The sequence below is a fragment of the Cannabis sativa genome, chromosome X, assembly GCF_029168945.1.
Source record: "Cannabis sativa cultivar Pink pepper isolate KNU-18-1 chromosome X, ASM2916894v1, whole genome shotgun sequence".
Taxonomy (NCBI): Eukaryota; Viridiplantae; Streptophyta; class Magnoliopsida; order Rosales; family Cannabaceae; genus Cannabis; species Cannabis sativa.
This window is the reverse complement of record NC_083610.1, coordinates 62,907,735-62,929,510: the sequence shown is the minus strand read 5'-3', so window position 1 is coordinate 62,929,510 and position 21,776 is coordinate 62,907,735. Positions and strand designations below refer to the sequence as shown.

The following is a 21,776-nucleotide window of genomic DNA, read 5'->3' as shown; positions in this document are numbered from 1 at the left end:
CTCTCTATTTCGGTTTGGAGCAGCTGGGTTTGGGGGGGCATTCTCTTGGATTTCAAGCTGGTTTTAGCATAGATTTTGACCTCAAGTTGTTGGTAAGATCCTTGTACCTCTCCCTTTTAGTTTCTTGAAGAATTTTGATGAAATGATGATGTTTGCATGCATAGTTTAAGTTGTTATTGTTGCTGTGATTTTATAGTTGTTTGCAGAGGTTTAAGCATGATAATTGAGGTTATTTAAGCTGCTTGTGATGCTTGATAATTAGGTTGCTTAAAGTTATGGTTTTTCTATTCAAAAGCTTAAGGTTTTCAAAGAGAAAATTGGAATTTTGGTGGCTGTAGTGGTTGCATGAGTTAGGGTTTGGTTTTTGCTGTTTTAGTGAGCATGTTTAGGTAATTTTGGGCTGAATTGGATGCATGTTATGTTGCTTAGTCAAGTTTTGAGTTTTAGAACTCAATCTTTGACCTTTAATGGTGAATTGAGTTTCTGTGGTTGAAGCTCGGTTTTATTGCTTTAGAAATGCTCTATGGGATGTTTAGAACAGGTCTGGAAGGTTTTGTGTGATTTGGATTTGAGTTGAAAGAGTTATTAATTTTTGAGTTACGCTGCGAGGAACCGGATCGGATGAAGGTTCGGGAATTCCCGAGCAGAATTAGGTTGCAGAAACCGGTCTACGGTTGGGGAATTTTCAGGAACCCTAGATTTCCTCGTTTTTATGTTATTTGGGGTATTGCCATGCTTTTTATCGATAGGGAAACTTTTAGTTCCTAGTTTAAGTCCCCGGGAAGTGATTTAGCGTATCACTTATAGTGTTGTGATTTTTATGGTTTAGGAGCACATAATCCGCCGCGTATAGTTCAAGTCGGGTTGGCCAAGCACACCTGAATTCGGAATCCAGGTAAGATTAGTATAACAGTATGCATATATAGATTACATGTTTAGCGTGCATGTTAGGAAGTCTGTTAGATTACATTAGATATGTATGTTGGCTTCGAACCATCCGACCGTGTCACATCGGTATAGGCTAGAGTATGACTAGCAGCTGGAGTATGACCAGTATGATCGAGTATAGGCTGACACTGTATCACATCGGCACAGGCTAGAGTATGACTAGCAGCTGGAGTATGACCAGTGTGCCGAGTATAGGCTGGTACTTAGGTTGGTGGTTCCGTACTATTTGACGTTTCACATCGGTACAGGCTAGAGTATGACTAGCGGAGTATGACCGGTTCGACCGAGTATAGGCCGATCCGTAACACATCGGTACGTGCTAGAGTATGACTAGCGGTGAGTATGACCAGTTCGACCGAGTATAGGCTGTTACTTGTCAATAGTACCGTCCCTATGAACGTTCGGGACTCGCATCGTGTTGGACACGGCTTAGGGTTATGGTCAGGGGTATTGGCGTCTGATCATGACCGGGATTTATGTATGTTTATTATTATGCTTTTCTTACTGAGTCTGTCGACTCACAGTACTATGTTTATGTGTAGGTAAGGGCAAGACTAAGCTGTGGAACCGTGAGGACGAGCCTATGAAGATTGTACATGTCGGGGCGGTTAGGTCTGGAGCGTACGATCATCAGGACAGCAAGGCTATTTTTGTAATTAGTCGCTAGGCGACAAGTATTTTGTATAGACAGTAAACTTTTGTAAATGGTTTTGTAATCGGGATCCCGAGTATTTTGTATAAATATTTTATAAGTTTAATTAAAAAGCAAAAATTTTAATTAATCACGTTTTCCATAAACCTCGTTGATTAGCAACGAGCTGCACAGTATGTTTAAAAATCACGCAATACGCCTATGCTAGTTAGGGTGTTACATATAAGGAAAAGGGAGAGCACAACTTTCCAAATAAAACAGTTTCCTTAATTACTGTGTAATCAATTAACTGCCTTATTTAGTGTGATCCACCACTTTCCTATTTTTGCTAGGCTTTGATTAGCAATTACATGGCAATTAAAATTGAAAATAATAATTGGGAAACAAGCAAACCATGTGGCCGGCCATAGGGTGAAATGGGCCTCACTTGGATTTTGCAGTTTCCTCAATTTTATTTCTATTTCTCCAAAAATGCAATTTTTCCAATTCTAATCATTGAAATGCCAAAACTAATTATTTAATAACTAAAATAGATTATCAAATAATATTGTCATTTAAAATAATTATTAATTAGACATACAAAGTCTCTTAATTAATAATTAAACCTAGAAACCCTTTTATTTACGATTTCATCCTTAAACTGTGAGAATTCACAAATTAGACATAGTCTAACTTTTAGAATTATAATTGATTAATTAAAATCAATTAACTGAGTCTTACAAGCAGTATGGTCTCAACTAGTATGGGGACCATGAGTCTATATAACCGAGCTTCCAATAAGTCGAACCGAATTTACCAAGTAAATTCCCTAACTTATTAATTCCTCATTGAATCCACACTTATAACTTGGAATTGCACTCTCAGTCATATAGAACGCTATATATGTTCCACGATATAGACACATCATTAGTTATCCATTGTTATAACCCTAATGTGATCAATGATCCTCTATATAGATGATTTACATTGAAAAGGCACTACTGTTACCGCTACACCTTCAATGTATTTTATCCTTAAAACACTTAACCCTGTATAAATTATATTTCAGCTAAGTGAAATGAGATCTCCACCATTTATCTTCGTTTGGTTAAGCTCGAAGGAAATCATCCTTTACTTTCAATTTGCCAAATAGAAGCTATAGATTCCATATTTATGTTAGCGCTCCCACTCAATTGCATTACCGTGTTCCCAAAATGTACGTATCACCCTGACCCAAAAGTAGGCTTAACTAACAAATCAAAGAACACGAGTAACACTCTTGAGATTGAACCTAACCATATCAGGATTAAGATCATTTGATCTAGGATCAACATGTGATATTGAATTGAATAGATGTTACGGTAAGTTTTAATATATCTAATCAAAGTTCAACATCGGTCCCTTCCGATGTATACTCCATACATTCGATACTGGTAAACTTTGCCAATGTCCTGGAAACGACATAACACTTTTCCAAGGTGTAAGAATATCTATCGCTGATTATACCATGTCAGTCTAAATCCAGTGTTCTCACAAATCAGGGAATAAACTTTTGAACATATAATTAAGATTATATTCCACTGTGCTGACAACACTATAATCTTTAACAAACTCATATGCTCTAGACTTAAAAAGAATTCATACATTATATACATATAATCATAAAATAAATCACGTGAACCATGCAACATAAAATGTTATTTTTGATCTTTATTAATAAGAATATCTGATTATATTGAAATGAGTTTTATTTAGGGCATAAAACCCAACAAACTATCACTTGCACTAATATAAAACAAAAGGTGCATTTCAAATAATCATTAACACCTTGATATACCAATCAAGTGTAATAGTAGTAAACTCCTCGTAATAGGATCTGACAGGTTGAATTAAACACAACCTCTTCTCCACCATTACTCTTCCTTAATCACAAAATCCTTGATAATGTGAAATTCCTCTCTATATGTCTACTCTCTTGGGATACTGGATTCTATACTTTTGGCAACTACTCTTTGGTTATTCAGGAAGTAACCTTAGTAGTTAAGGAAAGTTGGAACAGTGCCACAAATGTATAGAACTTTCCTTAGACTAAATAAGTATCTTTCCTGCATCTTTTAACATTCAGTCTCTCTCTGGTAGACTAAGAGATTTTAGATAGGTTTTTACACTTCTCCAAAATCACTACTCCACCCCCAAAGTAATCACCATCTCATCAGCAGACTTTCTAGCACACAGGCAAGTCTCGAAATCTGATGTGGTGTAGTCTAAGAGTTTTAAAACCACCCTTATTGACTAACATATAGTTCCTCTTCTTAATCTTAAAAATTTACTTGATTGTCTTCCAATGTTCTTCTCCTGGATTAATCTGATACTTACTCATTACTCCCACTCAACAGCAGGTGTCTGGTCTAAAGCATACCAAAGCATATCTGAGACCTCTCACTGTTGATTCAAGAAATTCTTTCATGGCTTTATCTTTTCTGGAATAGTTGAGACTTTTCCTTAGATAACTAAAATCTATGCTCTAAGAAGTTGTGAAGCTTCTATAGATTGCCATTAGAAAGAAAAATGCTTCAGCATCTTATTAAAGTAAGTTGCTTGCATTAGAGTAAGTAATTACCAGGTATACCACAAGCCATAGGTTTAGATAAACTCAAACCTATAATACTAGGAACAGGAAGTTTTGTTAAGTCCATTGAATAGACTTATTAACAAAAATTTCCTTTCATATCCTTGTAATAGAAAACTTTAGGTTACTCCATGTGAAACCATAGTTCTATTGGCTTTCTTCTTAGTTTCTTATCTTGACAATCCATTACTTGTTTAAACTCACAATGGATTTTAATCACTAGTATCTTTCAAGTCATGAGAAGGTAAAGTTCCTTGAAACTCTCCCACTACGACAAGGTACTGTGAATTATGTCTAAGAAAACTAAATGGTATAGACCTCTTCAGTTGTGTTAAGATAACAGAGGCAGTGAGATCATCTTGTAACGAATAAGATGATTGAACACTTATGGAATCAAGAAAAAAATAATCTCCTTTATTTGCTACTTTATTTTCAGACTTAGTCATTTTCTTAGAAAAGTAGTATTTGTTTAAACAAACACTTTCTTGTCTAATGACTATGGGATGGTCCACCCCTAATCACTTAGAATAGCTAACAAACATGCAAACCAGGGTTAGCAGTTCTAGCTTTTCTTAAGATTTCGATTAGGTCATCCATGAATCTAGTAATGATTTACATTAAGTATACAACCATTGCATCATTCTGAAATTTTATTTCCATAGAAGGATTTAGGCAACGATTAGTAACTAATCATCAATATGCAACTCGAATTTCTGGGGAGGTAAGTTTGGATATAATTCAAAATCAAATTAATGATCTTTGAACTGCATATCTACTAACTTTTTCTCCACCCCTATCAGTTCGCAAGATCTTTAACCACTTACCATTGCTAGAAATTCATGAAATTTTTCAAACATTTCAAATTTCTTTGGCATAAGGTAAAATATAGAGTGATCGTTTTAAGAATACAACGAAAACTCATATCCACCCCACTACAAGTTTTAGCTACTACAAAGTTGGTAGCAAATAATCTATATTTGGTAGCTAATACTTTTTTTGCTACCAAATTTTTTGGTAGCAAATTGGTAGTTGTATCTCGGTCGCTGAAAGTTTTTTGCTACCAAATGTTTGGTAGTTGATACTATTTTTTTAGCTTCTAATTTTTTGGTAGCAAATAATATTTATTCTAGTAGCAAAATTATTAGCTTTTAATATTCAATATAATTATTTTGCTACCAAAAATTGGTAGCAAAACTAATAAATTTTAATGTCCAACTATTTATTACAAGTTTTTGGTAGTAAATTATATAAAATAATTATATAATTAATAATGGTAATAATTTATTTTTTCTTTATATAATGAAATATATATTATAGTACAATCTTTAAGTACAACAAACTATTTTCTAAAAAAAACAACAAATGGTTAAAGTTATTAAATTTGTACATTCATCAATTCATAAATATTGAGTCACATTTTTAAGTGCACACATGAGCAAATCTAAAAGTATAGCTGCATCTCTTTGGTTCACAACTTCCATAGCCATGTGTAGTTTGTTATTGTTGGGTGGGAAGTTAACAGTGGCAGGATCAAAACCTTTTGGTAGAGATAGAGCTTCTCTGCTCTTATACTTCTACTCCCATATTCCATCACATGAGATCCACCGTTGACGAAATCGTTGGCATTCGCAGTCCGTTCCTTCACCTACAGAGCAAAACACATTTGTTCATCAAACTCAGCATACAATGGAAGCAAAAATTAGCTGTTTTGAATGGCTTAGTTGTTCTCACATACCATTTCATATTGTTGTTTAATAGTTTCTCTCTTCAAATTGTGGCCCTGGCTGAAATAGAAAGTTAAGCAAGAATAAGCAAAGATCGAGTAATCTTTTGAAGAAGACTATAAATCAAGGTGTTCGTTTGTATTGGTTTGCATACCTATCCTCCATCCAAGCAACACTGTATAAATCCTCCAAGCAAGTGATGTACTCTGGGGGTGGAGGAGGCTCCATCTCAGGACAATAGGTTCCCCAACTGTTTTCTTGTGCATTTGAAGCTGTAGTTACATAAATGTTCATATCTTTAGGCATTATACCTTCAAAAATGCTCCCACTCTCACATGGTTCCACATATATGACCTGCAATATTTAATTACAGAACACAAGTTGATTATTTCAGTTAAAATTTCAAGTAATTTCTGGAGTGAGAATTTAATAATATTACCATCTTTCTATAAGTCCTTGCTGCATGTTTCTTCTTCAAAACTTCTATGAAATCCATGCCATAAAGGAAAGGCATGTTTGGCATCCCTACAAACACAGCATGAAGTTGATAACAATGGTCAAGCTTGCTCTTGACTAACCCAAAAGCCTAATGAGCCTATTGGTTATGATGATAAATGGTTAAACTCACTTGGAATTTCTTCCAAATGGGCTTATGTCTATACTAAAGCCTCTTTGGTTTATAACAACAGTTTTGACATCAAAAATTTCGACACAAAATAACATAAAAGGAACTCTTAAGTGATTATAAGTTTGTATTTAGTTACTAAGTCAATCTAACCAAGAACTCCAGGGCCTCCTTGATCTGAGTAGTATATGAAGATCCTATATCATTGGGTTTGCTGTCTATAACCTTGCCACTTCCACCTTTCACTGCTTTCTTATCCCCAAGAAGTACTGCATACAGATTCTCTGTGGTCACTTGGTGACCAGTATAATCCTGCCACAATCACATTATCAATATCATTAAACTCAGTCTAGTCGTGCTCACTAAAATTAATTAAATCAAAACATATATATTAAGAACTTGCACAAACCGATTCCCTATGGATGATTTTCATGAACCATTTATTAATTAAGGAGCATTGCGATTGACACATAGTTATCTCTTAATTAAAATAAAATAAATAGTGTGTAGGACTCCCAACATCCCACTTGTCCTTCCTGTGCAAATATTTGTTTATTATATTAATAATATCAGCCAAACATTCTCACAACCTGACAACCATTATCATAATAGTCCTGATGACTCTCATTGCCACATTAATATGAATGATTATACATACTTTATGTATTAAACAGTAAGGAATATACCTTCACCACTTTGATAAACTATTATTTGACTCCCAAGGGTCAAAACGACCAGCTGCTTTTCCATTTCTAACCAAGACCAATAGTACAAGAAAAACACATAACAGAGAGACCATTGGCCATTGAAAAAAATAAAATAAAAAAATAGAAACTTTTAAGTCAGAGAGAGATTTATATATATATGTATGGCAGAGAAAGAAACTTCTACCAATATTATTTTAGACTCATTGACAACGATGGTAACTCAGCAGCATAATAGTTGTAACCTACTCATTTTTTTTCTCTTCAAAGAGATCGATTGATGTATATAAATTTATAATATATAAATAAATGTGAGAGAAATGTAGAAGAATAGAAGAGAGAAAGAGTAGTAGCATTTGTAGTTGTGAGGATGTTTTGTTGTGAGAGATGTACGTATATATTAGGTAGGTCTAGAACAGAACTAAATATATAAATATATATATAGACACAGTCATGAGTAAGTACATGATATTTTTTTACTGATTGAAAGATTTACTGATTTTAATATGGGAAGGTTTTAGAAATTTTAATTGTTTTATTTACTAATTTTTATTGACAATAAATTATTATACTTAAACAAACTGATACGTTATTTTCTAACTAACTAACCTATTTTAAAGCTAGATATTAGGATGAATTTGAATTTGAATAACAATAAAATTGCCAGATGAAAAAAAAATAAGAATAAAAAAGAGATTATATATCATTAAAATATTTAAGATATTTATATTTAAAAATAATAAAACCCTAAATAAAACCTAAATATCTCCCCATATATAGTTCTGTCGATCTATCCTTCCTTCTGTCAATATATTTCTGCCAAAAAAAAATAGAACTCATCCGAAACCTCAATATCTATATCTATATATTATTATGAAAAGTAAAGATTTTTGGATTGAAGAGCTTTGAAAAACAAGGACTGAAAGACAAAAAGGTATAATGTATATTTATATGTTTAGATTAGATATAGTAATGTATGTATGATATGTGTGGATACTGATTGAAATTTATGATGAATAACATAAATTTCTTTATAATAGGTGTGTGAGGCCATTTTTGAAGGAAAATTTCCAAATCGAGGCAATTGGAGGACTTGATCACAATAAGGTATATTGTTTGTTTATTTAAATGTTTTGATAAATGGATACTGTTTTTTTTTTTTTGATACTATGTAGACTATATACAGATAATTTTTATTTTTTTTTTTGAAAAAAAAATTTGCAATCTTATAATTAGTTAACACACATTATTCCAATAAAAATGACCTAATTTTTCTCAAGTGAAAGATTGAATAACTATACTAAATATGCATCTTTCAATATGGAATCAAAAACTAAATATCTTCGAAAACTAAACAGCATGTAACCAATATAAGACCACAAGAAAAACTAGACTAACATTTTTCTTATAATTTAATTTCAGGACAAACACTTAATTAAATATATTTATAATCAAACACATATAAACATTTTTTATGGCATTGTCACAGTAATAAAAAACAGATTTGCATTAATGCAGTCATATATATGTAATATCAAAAATAACTAAAAGAGAGGGATATGGTCTATAAATAATATTATAAATTTTAACATATTCTCACCTTGTTTAGGGAAAAGCCTACTTTTGGTGATTACTATCAAGAATCTTAGAAATAAAAAAAGGACTCTCTTGGTAAAATTGGTGTATCCCTAAAAAAAACTAGTCACCAAACCTAAAACATACATTGGCATACTATATATATATGTTTATATGAAATTTTAATATTGCAATATAACAGAAATATATTCCTTTCTAAATATTATTATGAATCAATTAAGTCATTAAACTTACAAGAATGTTGACCTTTCCTTGGAAAATTAATGAAACAGCTTTCATAAGTTTTTCTCTTTGATCTCTTTGTGAAACATTGAACACTGAACCAGTTACCTTGAAACCCTTCTATTTCCACTCTTCCAAACACACTTCTCCAAATCACTTTCCTTGCGACAACACGTGTGACAACTATCATGAAAGCAAAATAGTAATAAAGAAAACTAGTCATGTTAGAATCAAATAGAATGCATATCACCATAAGGGTCCTAGAAGAAATCGATAATTGCTTCACAGGAAATGAAAAGGTAAAGCCCAGCTCCCTTTGCCTACCTGGTGAAGGGTGAAAACCCTCACCTTCTTCAGAAACAAACTTTGCAAGTGCTGCGGCTATAAAGTCAAATAAACCCTGAAATATTTGAACATTTTTCTTAGTTTAAAGCCAATTTAACAAGCTTAGACCTTAATACATTTGCTGAATCAAATTACTAACCTCTGAAGATCCAGTCATCACATCAGGTGGAATTGAAACCTCATCAAATTCTTGTCTAACAACATGGTGATCTTTACCACCTAGCTGTACGCGTAGCACGCGGAAATTAGTACCACCGAGATCTAAAGCATAGAATAGACCTTTCTCATCACTGAAAATAAGAAAAAATTCAATTAAAATGAGCAAAAACAACTAACCAATTTCCAACAACAAAAAAAGTGAAGCAGGTAATCAATATCACAAACTTGGTGTTAAAATAGCCACCAAGATATTTTCCAGACATCATGATAACAAGCGAAATACCGCATTTTTTACATGTATAAAAGAAATCCTGGTCTATATGAATAGACAAGTAATCAATGAATAGCACGACAAATTCATACAAAATCCAAATTCAAAAGGAAATTTATACAATCTAGACTCAGGATCAAACGAAACAGTAAAAAACAGTTAGAAAGCTATAACGGCCAGCAAGACTAGATAACATAGAAAACAAAAACAAAAACAAAAACTATACGAGAAAAACAAAAGGAGACCTCACCAAAACACGAGCGAAAGAAAGCATAAAAAAAGTCCCAGTATCTCAATCAAATAAAATTAATAACGGCATAAAAGCTTAGCAGATAATAGAGTCTTCACAAACATATATATATATATTACTAGTAGTGGCAGCTAATGTTTTTACAATCTTTGCAACTTATTAGTCAGCAAAAGAAATTTACCCTTTCGATTTGGATACTGTTTATACCACTTGGACAGAAAACAAAAATAAAATAAACGAAAAAAAAATTGTACGAGTAACATAGACAATAAAAAATTGTAGAGAATATTAATCTCCATTTATGAAACACTAAATACAAATTGAACAGAAATTCAAGAAATGGAGATCTGAACTTGAAGGCAGAAAGAAAATAACAATAGATAAATTATTTAAAGACAAAACAAAAGACATCAAACCCATATATAGATGAGCGGATAGAACTTGAAGGCAGCGTCATTGTCGTTTGCAAGGAAGGAGCTATCGTCGTCGGCTGTGAGTAGGGGAGAAGCTGCGCCATCATCGTCTGCGAGTGGGGGAGTTGGAGTCGTCTTCTGCGAGTCGTCTGTTGTCGTCGACTCTTCTGGGCTTGGTCAGAGATGAGCGGATAGAACTGGAGAGTGATACGATAGAGGTAAGTACTGGATCTGATCCCTGATAGAGTGCGAGAAGGAGAGGAAACGAGAGAGAGAGCGACTGATCAGATCCATTCGCACAAAGTAAGCTGCGGTTGAAGAAGCTGATAGATGGATCGAGGTGGAAGAGGGATAATGATGAAATTAGGGTTTCTTTACCCAAATTAATGTACTGAGTTTTTGCCAATTGGTACCGAAAAAAAATTAAAAAAAAATAAATAGTGTTTAATAATAAAATTTTATTAATATTTTATTTCATATAAAATTTATTTATTTAACTGTATTAAATTTTTTTAATTTTTTTTCTCAATTTATATTTTTAAAAAGACTTAAGTTTTTTTAATTTTTTTTTTCCAATTTATATTTTTAAAATATTTATTTATATATTTTTGAAAAATAATTCTAGTGAAAATTCTTTTTTTTTATTAATTAAAAATTAAAAAGTGTTAGTAGTTAATATTTGAATAAAAAAAATAGAATTTTTTTTATAATATAATTACTTTTAAAAAATATTCAGTAATATTATTTTTTTATTGTTTTTTTTAAATTTGGTCATATTGTTTCTTTGGATTTTTTTTTCTAGTGTAACACATGATCCTCACACCTCTGAAAAGGAATAAACAAGCTATGGATAAGAGTTGGATTTCTAATAACAATAGATTGTCTGCCAAGTACAATAAGGGATTGCAAAAATTCATTAGATTATCAAGTAGTCATCTGAATGATGAGAATAAGATTCGGTGCCCATGTGTTATGTGTATGAATTTATACTTTCATGACTTACAGACAATTGAGCGTCATATCTACGTAAAAGGGTTTTATACTCGATATGTTAACTGGGTACATCGCGTGGAAGATATTTTAGAAGAAAGTGATCATGATAATGATGATGCTACTGATGTCGAAGATTTCAGTGATATTGGCGATAATAATAATGACATTGACCATGATGACAATGATGATATGATCCCAGCAATTGAAGACTTGGCTCAAGAAGTTCCTACACATAATGCTTCTGAGAATTTTGAGGATTCAAGTCATAAGGAGAAATGGAAAAACTTCCATAACTTATTTGATGAAGTAGAAAAAGAATTGTATCCTGGATGTACAAAGTTTTCAAGTTTGACTTTCATGGTTAAGCTAATGCATATAAAAGTATTGACTAGCTTGAGTATTAAAGGCTTCGACATGATTCTTGAGCTTCTTAAGGATGCATTTCCTGATGATAACGAAATCCCAAATTCTTATTATGAGGTTAAGAAAATATTGAGTGGTCTTGGTTTAGAGTACGAAACAATAGATATATGTAAGGATGATTGTTGTTTGTACTGGAAAAACAATAAAGATGCTACAAATTGTCCTATATGTGGTCATGAAAGATATGAGTACCAAGGAACTAAAGGAAAAAAAATACCACATAAAAAGATGCATTATTTTTCAATAACTCCCCGTTTACAACGACTTTTTATGTCAAGACACACCGCAGCAGATATGAGGTGGCACAAAGAAAAACGTGTGGATACTGAAGGTGTACTTAGACATCCGGCAGATGCAGAGGCTTGGAAAGATTTCGATAAGCAATATCCTGATTTTGCCAAAGAGCCTCAAAACATTAGGTTGGGATTTGCAACAGATGGGTTTAATCCGTTTGGTGATTTATCAAACTCATACAGCATGTGGCCAATAATACTAATGCCATATAATATGCCACCATGGATATGCATGAAACGAGAATCCTTAATGATGGCAGTACTTATTCCTGGACGTCGTGCTCCAGGTAAGGACATAGATGTCTATTTACAACCCTTAATTGAAGAACTAAAAGAATTATGGGAGAAAGGAGTAAGAACTTTTGATGTTGTTGATAAAACATATTTTACAATGCGTGCTGCTGTGTTATGGACAATTAATGATTTCCCTGCATATGGTACTGTGTCCGGCTATAGCACTCAAGGGTATAAGGCATGTCCAGTTTGTGAGGATGACACATCTTCATTTCGAGTTAGGTGTAAGATCTCTTACATGGGACATCGTCGATATTTGTGTGCTGAACATCAGTGGCGCAATGATAAGGAATACGATGGTACAATTGAAACACGAAATCCCCCTCAAGAGTTAACAAGTGATGAAATTTTAACTAAATTAGATGGTATGTGGAAATGTAGGCCGGGTAAAAATGTTGATATTGTAAAAGATGATCAGAATCAGATGAAGAATGCAGGCTATGAAAATAAAACAAATTGGAGGCGTAAAAGTATTTTGTGGGAGTTAGCATACTGGCCCAAACTTAAACTAAGGCATAATTTGGATGTGATGCATATTGAGAAAAATATATGTGACAGTGTGGTTGGAACAATGTTTAGCATCGACGGCAAGTGTAAGGATACCGATAAGGCACGACTTGACTTACAAGATTTGAAAATTTGTAAGCAATTGCAAATGAAGAAACGGGGGAACAAGTGGGTGAAACCTACGGCTTGTTATACATTATCGATGAAGGAACGACAAACTATTTGTAAGTTCTTGGAGTCTGTTAAATTTCTAGATGGATATGCAGCAAACTTGTCTCGAAATATAATTATGAAAGATGGGAAGATTACTGGTTTAAAAAGTCACGATTGTCATATATTATTACAGATATTGCTACCTATTTGTGTAAGGCCATACTTGAAAAAAAAAGTGATGAGTGTAATTGCTGAATTATCCTTATTTTTTCAAAAACTATGTGCGAAGACATTGTATGTGAAAGACTTAAATGATTTGGAAGAAGGCATCGTGTTCACACTTTGTAAGTTGGAAAGTATTTTCCCCCCTGCCTTTTTCGATGTGATGATATATCTAGCGGTCCACTTGCCAAAGGAAGCCAAGTTAGGTGGTCCTGTCCAAATGCGATGGATGTATTCAATTGAAAGGTAACAAAATTTTTGTTACCTTAACAAATAATGAATTTTAAAAATGTGCACTAATGTATATATTAATTATATAACCTTTTATAGGGAAATGGGTCATTTGAAAAAATATGTAAAGAACAAAGCTCGGCCTGAAGGTTCCATTGCTAAAGGATATATAATTAGTGAGGCATTAAATTTTTGTTCTATGTATCTTCATGGGATAGAAACTCGTTTCAATCGTCCAGATCGAAATCCAGATGATGTCGGAGTAAGAAGAGAATCAACATTATCCATATTCAACTTACCAACTAGACCATTTGGGAAACAATCATCAATCAGAATAAGTGAAGATGAACGAAATATGGTTCATTGGTACATTCTGAATAATTGTCCTGAATTGGAGCCATATTTGGAGTAAGTTTTCTTTAATTCATCTTAAATATATCCTAAAAAATTTATGTTGTCGTAAATAAAATAATTCTTATCTGAGAGTTACTTACTTTGAATCAGAGAACACAGATTGTTTTTACAATCTAAAGGTGTTTTGGATATTGACGAATCACAGAAAAAAAAAATTCCATCTTGGTTTGAAAATAAAGTAAGTTCATAAATTTGTATATCTTTCAAATGGAATATGCATATTTATTCTCATTTTAACTATACAAATTATTATCTCAGGTTAAAAGAATGAGTGAATGCTCATATTCTACAGCCCAAGATGATTTATATGCCATTGCAATTCAGCCTAATTTTTTAATTTGCAAGTATGCTGGTTGTATGGTTAATGGTGTTAGATATCACACAAAAACTCGAGATGAAAAACGAGTCACTCAAAATTATGGAATTCGAGTTAAGGCAGAATATAATGGGAACCTTTGTGATTTTTATGGTGTCATCGATGAAATATGGGAAGTACATTACATCTATTTCAATAAGGTGATATTGTTCAAATGTTCTTGGTATAACACCAGTGAGAGTCCACGTAGAATCTATACGGAATATCATATGACTAGTATAAATATTAGCTCATATTGGTTTGAAGACGACCCGTTTCTTCTTGCAAATCAAGTTAATCCAGTATTCTATTTAGATGACATTAAAAAAGGAGAAAATTGGAAAGTGGTGCAAAAGGTAAACCATCGTCATATTTGGGAAATACCATCAGAGCCTGAAGTTGATGATGGAGAACGAGTTGTCCAGAATCGTGAAGCATATCAAGAAGATTCCTCAAACAACATTAATCTCACATTGGATTCTTCAAACAACATGGACGACGTTCTTATTCGAAAAGATATTGATGAAGTTGAAACTGATGAGTTATTGATTGACTCCCCAAAAGATCAAAATAATCAAGTTCAACACGAATTAAACATTGATGATATTGATGAAGAAGCACTACTTAGTGGTTCAGATTCTGAAACTGACTGTGATGAAAGTGATTAATATAAAGGGTGTGTAAATAACTTTATTTTGTTAATGGGATAATTTAATATTAGCTACTAATAATTTATCATTTCAGATTTTATTATGTCCAGTAGTACGAGAAAAGGTAGCTCAAAACAGGGACGCACTGATACTTCAGATCAACCCTTGAGTAGTACGAGAAGATTTAGCTCTAAACGGGCACACAATGATACTCAATCACCATCAGATTCACCACAATCCTTGACACCTTCTACTGATGACCCTTCAACAGTTCCATTACATGATGAACAACGTCAATCTTCAAAAGGTACAAAATTTTATCATCACTCTTATTTTGGAAAAAAATACATTTATAAATACTTATTAATTATATATTTTTCTTACAAAAAATAGAAATACAAAAGAACGTACGTGGTCCTACTCGTGGAGATCGCTTAAGCCGTGAACTGAAGAATGACAAAATAACTAATTTAACTATTACCTATAATAAGGGCGAGCTTCGAGTTTATGGTGATAATGCTTCTGATTTTACAACTAATGTTGGCGTAAATGTACGCCATCATGCTCCATTGCAATATAGTGGTTGGAGCAAAGTTCCACCTGCAGAAAAAAAAGCTGTATATGCTCGTATACAGGTACATTTGTTAATATATTCATTTTTCAATATTTTTTTAATTAGGTAATTTTATATTTATTTATTCAAAACTTATGCAGGATGTATTCAAATTGGAATTTGCAAAAGATCCATATCTTGAGGTAATTTGTGATGAATATTGCAAAAATGCATACAGCAATCATCGTCATAATTGTCACCGACATTATAAAAAAATGATCGAGGAAGGAAAAAATCCATTAGAGCATCGACCTACGGGTTTGGTGATAAAAGAAGCTGACTGGAAATGGATGTGCACTGCATGTTTCTCCAGCGAAGAGTGGAAGGTATCATAATGTCTATTTCATCATATAAATTTTTAATTTTCTTAAAAATTATTAATGTCAATTACTTTTTTTTTTTTTTGCAGAAAAAGTCTGTGGCTGGCTCAAAAAATAGATCAAAAGTAAAATTTATGCATAGGGATGGAAGTAAATCATTTACTCAACACTTACATGAGACGGTAAAAATAATTTATTATTACTAATTAATTTTAAATTACTATGTATAAGTTTTAAATTTTTTTTCACTTAATTATTTCAGAAGTCTACACCGGTAATGGATGTAGATGAAGGACAATCAAAGTCTATTAAAGCTGGAGAGATTGAAACATTCAAAAAAACTCACTACACAGAAAAAAATGGATGGATCAACCAAATTGCTGAGGAAAAATATGTATGCAACACATTCACTATAAGTTAATAACCTTTTCTCCACTATTTACATTTTATATAAATATATTACACAATTTTTTTTTATCTTTGTAGAAAGAGATGATTGAGTTACGTGAAGATCAACTTAATCAACTCGAAGCTGGTACATTAATAATGGTAGACGATGCTGCTATCTATAGACAAGTTTTAGGTGATGCTAAGTATGGGTGGCTAAGAGGGACTGGACCTGTAATAGGAAAAAAAATTATCAATAGAGCTATCATCTAAATCCAAGGAGCTTCAAGAACAACGCATTGAAAAATTAGAAAAAATCATCAAAGATTTTACCAGTGAAAAAGATGGTGTTTTTGAAAAATATATTCAAGAAAAAGTGGACAAGCGGGTTGAATCATTGGAAAGAAAATTCTTGGAAGGACATAAATTTCAATCATCATCAAATAAAGAGACAAATCCACCACAACAGTGCCCAACTCCACCAACAATGGTTTTTTCTTTTTTCTTTTATTTAAAATAATATTGATTTTACTACTATTATAACTAATTCTTCTACGTTGTTTGTAGGATAAAACTTATAGATTAACTTTGGGAGACGGTGATGTAGTTGCTATTGGTGAAATTTTTCTGGGAAAACAAGTTCATGGGAAGGATTTGGAAAAAGGCAATGTACGAGTACGCATAATTGAATGTTTGAATGAAAATGCTCGTCTTCCTGTCCATGTTCGTGATGATTTAATCTTCGTAAAAGATGCAGTCCAAAGCTTTGTTGCATGGCCGGAACACTTAATCATCTTTGGTGATTCTGAGGTAAAAGAAAATAGTTTGATTTGTATTTAGCCTTTCTATTATAATTATTTATTGTTTAATAATATTTTAGGCATTAAAAACTATGGAGAAAAATGAACATTTATCTCCACACATGCCAACTCAGAAAGCTTCAACAAGTTCGATGAATGTGAAAGACTCTCCTGTTCCATTTGTTATGCCCAAAATCATCCCAAGGAGCGTCAAAGCTATATTGTTAAGTGTTCAATATCGCAAAAGTAGAGAAGAGTATCGTATTGAAATGGATCCAAATATTTTTGGGTCTGATCAAGATTTGTATATTGAACCTAAAGATATAGTTCATCTTGGCACAAATGTTGAGATTGGAGCTGAGTGTATCGCATTTTATATAAGGTAAGAGATTTTTTTATCATATTTTTTAATCGCACACTTAATAACATTATTTAATTTGGTATTGTTATAATGTTTAGGATCTTACATGAAAGGTTAAAAAATTCAAAAAGAGAGAAGTATTTTCATTTTATTCATCCAAGTTGGGCTTCTATAGTGGGATCCTATTTGCAGCAAAATGTAGAATCAATAGCAGATCGATTAGCAAGCGCAGGGGAGATGCAACTTTCATTGATCCCTATTAATTTAGGGTAAGATTAACTTAAATTATTATTTTAGCTATATAGTAATATATTTATATATTAAAATTTTTTCTTCCATCACTAGTTATCATTGGGTGCTAATAATAATTGATCCATCACGTGAGATGTGCTTCTGGCTCAATCCAACTGGAGAACTACCAAGTGATACCATTAAGAATTTTATCGCAATGTAAGTGAATAATATTTATCATTAGTATAATAAGCATCAAATTAAAATTTATATGTAATAGTGTTGATGTTAATTTGTTTATTATTTAGGATTTTTGACTATTACAATGCTTCAAAAAAGAAAACTCCAAGAGCAGCTGGTATTATATGGAAAATTATAAAAGTGAGTAGTCTTTATCTCTCAAAATATATAATAAATTTTTGTATTTCACAAATATTTAATGATTTTACAACAAAATATTACTTTTAATTATTTATTTTAAGAGATTCTTACACATCTATATAAATGTGCAGTGTCCTCGACAACCCAAACACTTTGAATGTGGATATTATGTTATGAAATACATGCGGGATTTATGCATGGATTCAAGACCTCTCAATTGGTTAAATACTAATGTATATGAAGTATACATCTTTTTCAATATATATATATATATAAATAATATTTAAGTTCACTAATATTTATTAATATTTTTTGTTTTCAGTGCAACAATAGAATGGAGAATTATTACACAAATGAAGAAATTGATGAAATTCGAATAGAGTGGGCCGATGCATTCATAGAATTGATTTAATATTTTATTATGTTTTTATTGAACAAATGAATCATACTATATTCATTAATTATTTAATTTATACATTATCATTTTATTTTATTTGTTTATATTAATATTTTAGTTTATCTTTTTTCTCTTCTAAATTATTTTTCAACACTCTTTAGAAGTTTCAATAAAGCAACGATATAAGTTTTTATTTTGTGAGAAAATTATAATTCTACTCTTTAAAATTTTTTATTTTTAAAATAATATTTAGTAATACTGTTTGTATTAGGTGCGAACTTAATTATAATTAATTTTAATTTTTTTAAAAAATACATGCAAATTGTATATATTTACCAAATTAATAATTTAGGTAATAAATGCAATAAAGGATAAAAAAAATAAAATAATTTCACTAAAATTAATAAAAAAATTACATAAATAATTTACGTTCATTGGAGAAACATTAAAAATAATATTTATATTTTAGTAAAAAAATCAATTATTTACTGTATTTTCTAATATTTAGTATAACAATTTTATAAATAATAATTATATTTTTACTCTAATAAATTAATTAGTAGGTAACAAAATATTATATTTTATTAAATATAAAATACAAAAGTGGTAAATAATATTTTTATACAAGAAAAAATAATTGCTGAGTATTGATTGCGAGAAGAAATATGTTTCTACTAAAAAATGCATATGGTAGCAAAAATTAGTAGCTGAAAATATTATTTTGCTACTAAACACAATTGGTTGTAAAATTGGTAGCAAAAAATACAAAGATCTTTTGCTATTAAGAAATATGGTAGTTAAATTGGTAGCTAAACACAAAAATTTTGCTACCAAAATTTATTGGTAGCTAAAAATCACAATTGCCTACTAAATAATTTTGCAGTAGAAATATTTGGTCTTATTTGTTTGGTATTGGCTACTAAGAAATTTTGCTACTAAAATTTGGTAGCAATAAGCTACATTTTTCTACCAATAAAATTTGGTAGCTAAAAGCATGGTAGCTAAAAGATATTTTTCTTGTAGTGAATGTACATCAATCTGCGAATGAGATGAACTTAATTTTAGTGGATATAGGCATATTAACTCTTTGCAGAGAATGATCTTGTCAAAACTACTATGAACAAGATACAAATGCCATAGATTTATAAAATATGTGGTTATATCTTTTGATGACTTAAGTTTAGTTACATCAAAGAGTTCTTAGAATAGTGCAAGTGGATTCTGGTCACAGAATACGAAACTCATACAGTTTAAATCCATTGAAAGAAAATGGTTATGAAACACTTGTGAAAGTGTAACTGTATAATTAGTAACTCTTTCTTGGACCACCACTACTAATCTAACTCTATGATTTGCTTATACAAGTAGGAGATTTCTAAGATTGAGGATTTATATCATTTAGGGATAGAATTCCGGGAATATAATCATATGCGTCATCTAATTTCTTAAGAGAAAATAAGACTTTATATGATTTATAGACCATTCATCCAATGATATGTCATTAAGATAATTCGAAATGAATAAGCTAAGAGGAATTAGGATAATTTCGTTTTAAATAAGAATCCAACGATGCTCCGATTAGCGAGAGTCAAAGTAATCTTATTTATACAATCTTCTTGTTTCATATTGCAAAATACTAGTCTAAGGTGTCATCAATTGATGAACAGCTAGATGTTGCATATACAATATTTATCTTTCGAGATCTAACACTATTATGTTAATCTAATGGTGAAAATCTATTAGGGATTTATCTCATTAGAAAAACAAGCCAAGTTAGACCAACAATGAAGATTCGAAATTAAACTACAATTTAATAAAAGAAAATCACATGGTTCAATACAAATTCATACACAATTCAGAAATTATTAAGCACATAGCAAGTAGGGATGACAAGTGAAAATACTAAAACATACAATCCTAAATAATTTCCAAGGTTTTCAACAAACTGATATCAGTGTCCCGTTTAGGCGAGAGTCAAAGCTACCATTCATTGAATAGAGTTGTCAGCTCATCTAAAATGATCAACATTCTAGCAACCTTTTATTCGATCAAGATTGGAATCTGCGTTGTCCCGTTTAGGCGAGAGTCAAGGCTATTCTATCTTATGAGCTTCCACCATTGTTTCATATTCTTGCAAGTCTTATACAGTCGCCACCATTAGGGTGATCATAAACTATATAAAAAACTTACAAGATTACTTATCTTTCGAGATTAAACGGTGCTAACTTGCTAATGAACGTTCCTCCATTAGGGAGGATTACTCACTAAAACAATAGCTATGTAAAACCAACAATGGAGATCGAATATCCTTATAATAATAAAGCTCATTATTTAATGAAGGTCGTATTTTCTTCTAAAATTTATTTTAATCAATTTATTTTAAATATATATTTATTTACTTAAAATTTCCAATTTAGAATGAAAAATTCTAAATATAAATTTTAATGTAATATTTATAAATTATACTTAGATGGATATGAAAATAACGTGAATTATTTCCATCTTAGTAATAATTTCCATAAATATTTAGAAAATTATTCAATTTAAGTTGTTTCAAAATTAATTTAAATTAATTTACAACTCAAATTTAATTTTCTATAAATATATATTGCATTTCGAAAAATGAAGTGTATAAGAATACTACTTTTGAAAATGCTTTTAAAATAAAATAAAAATAAATCCTGAAAAATTACTCTAATTTTATATTGGCCCAAAATTAATAAAATTAATTTTCAACAAAAAATATAATTTTCCTATTTAATTAAATATCTAAGAAAAATTTCAAATATTTAAGTATCATGATTAAAAATCAACTTAAATATTAATTTTCTATTTAATTAAATACACTAGAAAAATACTTCAAGCAAAACAGATAATATCTATCTAGACTTTCATACACTAATTAATTCAATTTCTAATTATTATATATTTTAGTTCATTTATTTTAATTAATCATTAAATGAAAAATCATTGATTTAAGTTGGTCGAAAATTAAATAATTTTCAACTTTAATCTATTTTTCAAATAAAATTCGAAATTTCTACATTAAAGAAATGTAATTTCGAAATTTGGGAAAAAAATTAATAAAATAAAATAAAATATATATTGAAAATTATTCAGCTTTAAGTTATTCTGAAATAAGATTCGAAACTTAAAATAATTTTCAACTTTAAATAAATAACATGAAAATAACAATATTTAAGTATCATGATGAAAATCAACTTAGATATTAAA

General features: G+C 30.9%; 1 protein-coding gene, 1 long non-coding RNA gene and 1 pseudogene across 2 annotated transcripts; 1 reads left to right on the top strand and 2 right to left on the bottom strand.

Annotated features, from left to right (window-relative positions):
• Window positions 1-5,479: 5,479 nt before the first annotated feature.
• Window positions 5,480-7,307, bottom strand: LOC115720563 (vacuolar-processing enzyme-like; annotated as a pseudogene).
• Window positions 6,876-10,621, bottom strand: LOC133032307 (hexokinase-5-like). The gene is made up of 4 exons (XM_061106205.1): window positions 10,521-10,621; window positions 10,012-10,039; window positions 9,564-9,755; window positions 6,876-9,479 (listed from the first exon to the last, which is right to left on the bottom strand). Exons 1-4 carry the CDS (start codon window positions 10,619-10,621, stop codon window positions 9,063-9,065), a joined length of 738 nt encoding a protein of 245 aa, XP_060962188.1. The 3' UTR covers window positions 6,876-9,062.
• A 6,362-nt stretch (window positions 10,622-16,983) lies between these two features.
• On the top strand, window positions 16,984-18,775 carry LOC115701454 (uncharacterized). The gene is made up of 3 exons (XR_009685147.1): window positions 16,984-17,182; window positions 17,253-18,378; window positions 18,468-18,775. It is a non-coding gene; the product is annotated as an uncharacterized LOC115701454 (long non-coding RNA).
• Window positions 18,776-21,776: the final 3,001 nt, after the last annotated feature.

Excerpts from the sequence above, each read along its gene's own strand:
- LOC133032307 (XM_061106205.1), bottom strand. The coding sequence starts at position 10,621 with ATGGCGCAGCTTCTCCCCTACTCACAGCCGACGACGATAGCTCCTTCC. Across the intron at positions 10,040-10,520 it reads ATCCGCTCATCTATATATGG|TCTTGCTGGCCGTTATAGCT; the intron begins GTTTGATGTCTT and ends TATGTTATCTAG. Across the intron at positions 9,756-10,011 it reads GCCGTTATAGCTTTCTAACT|TTGTTTTTGCTCATTTTAAT; the intron begins GTTTTTTACTGT and ends GAAATTGGTTAG.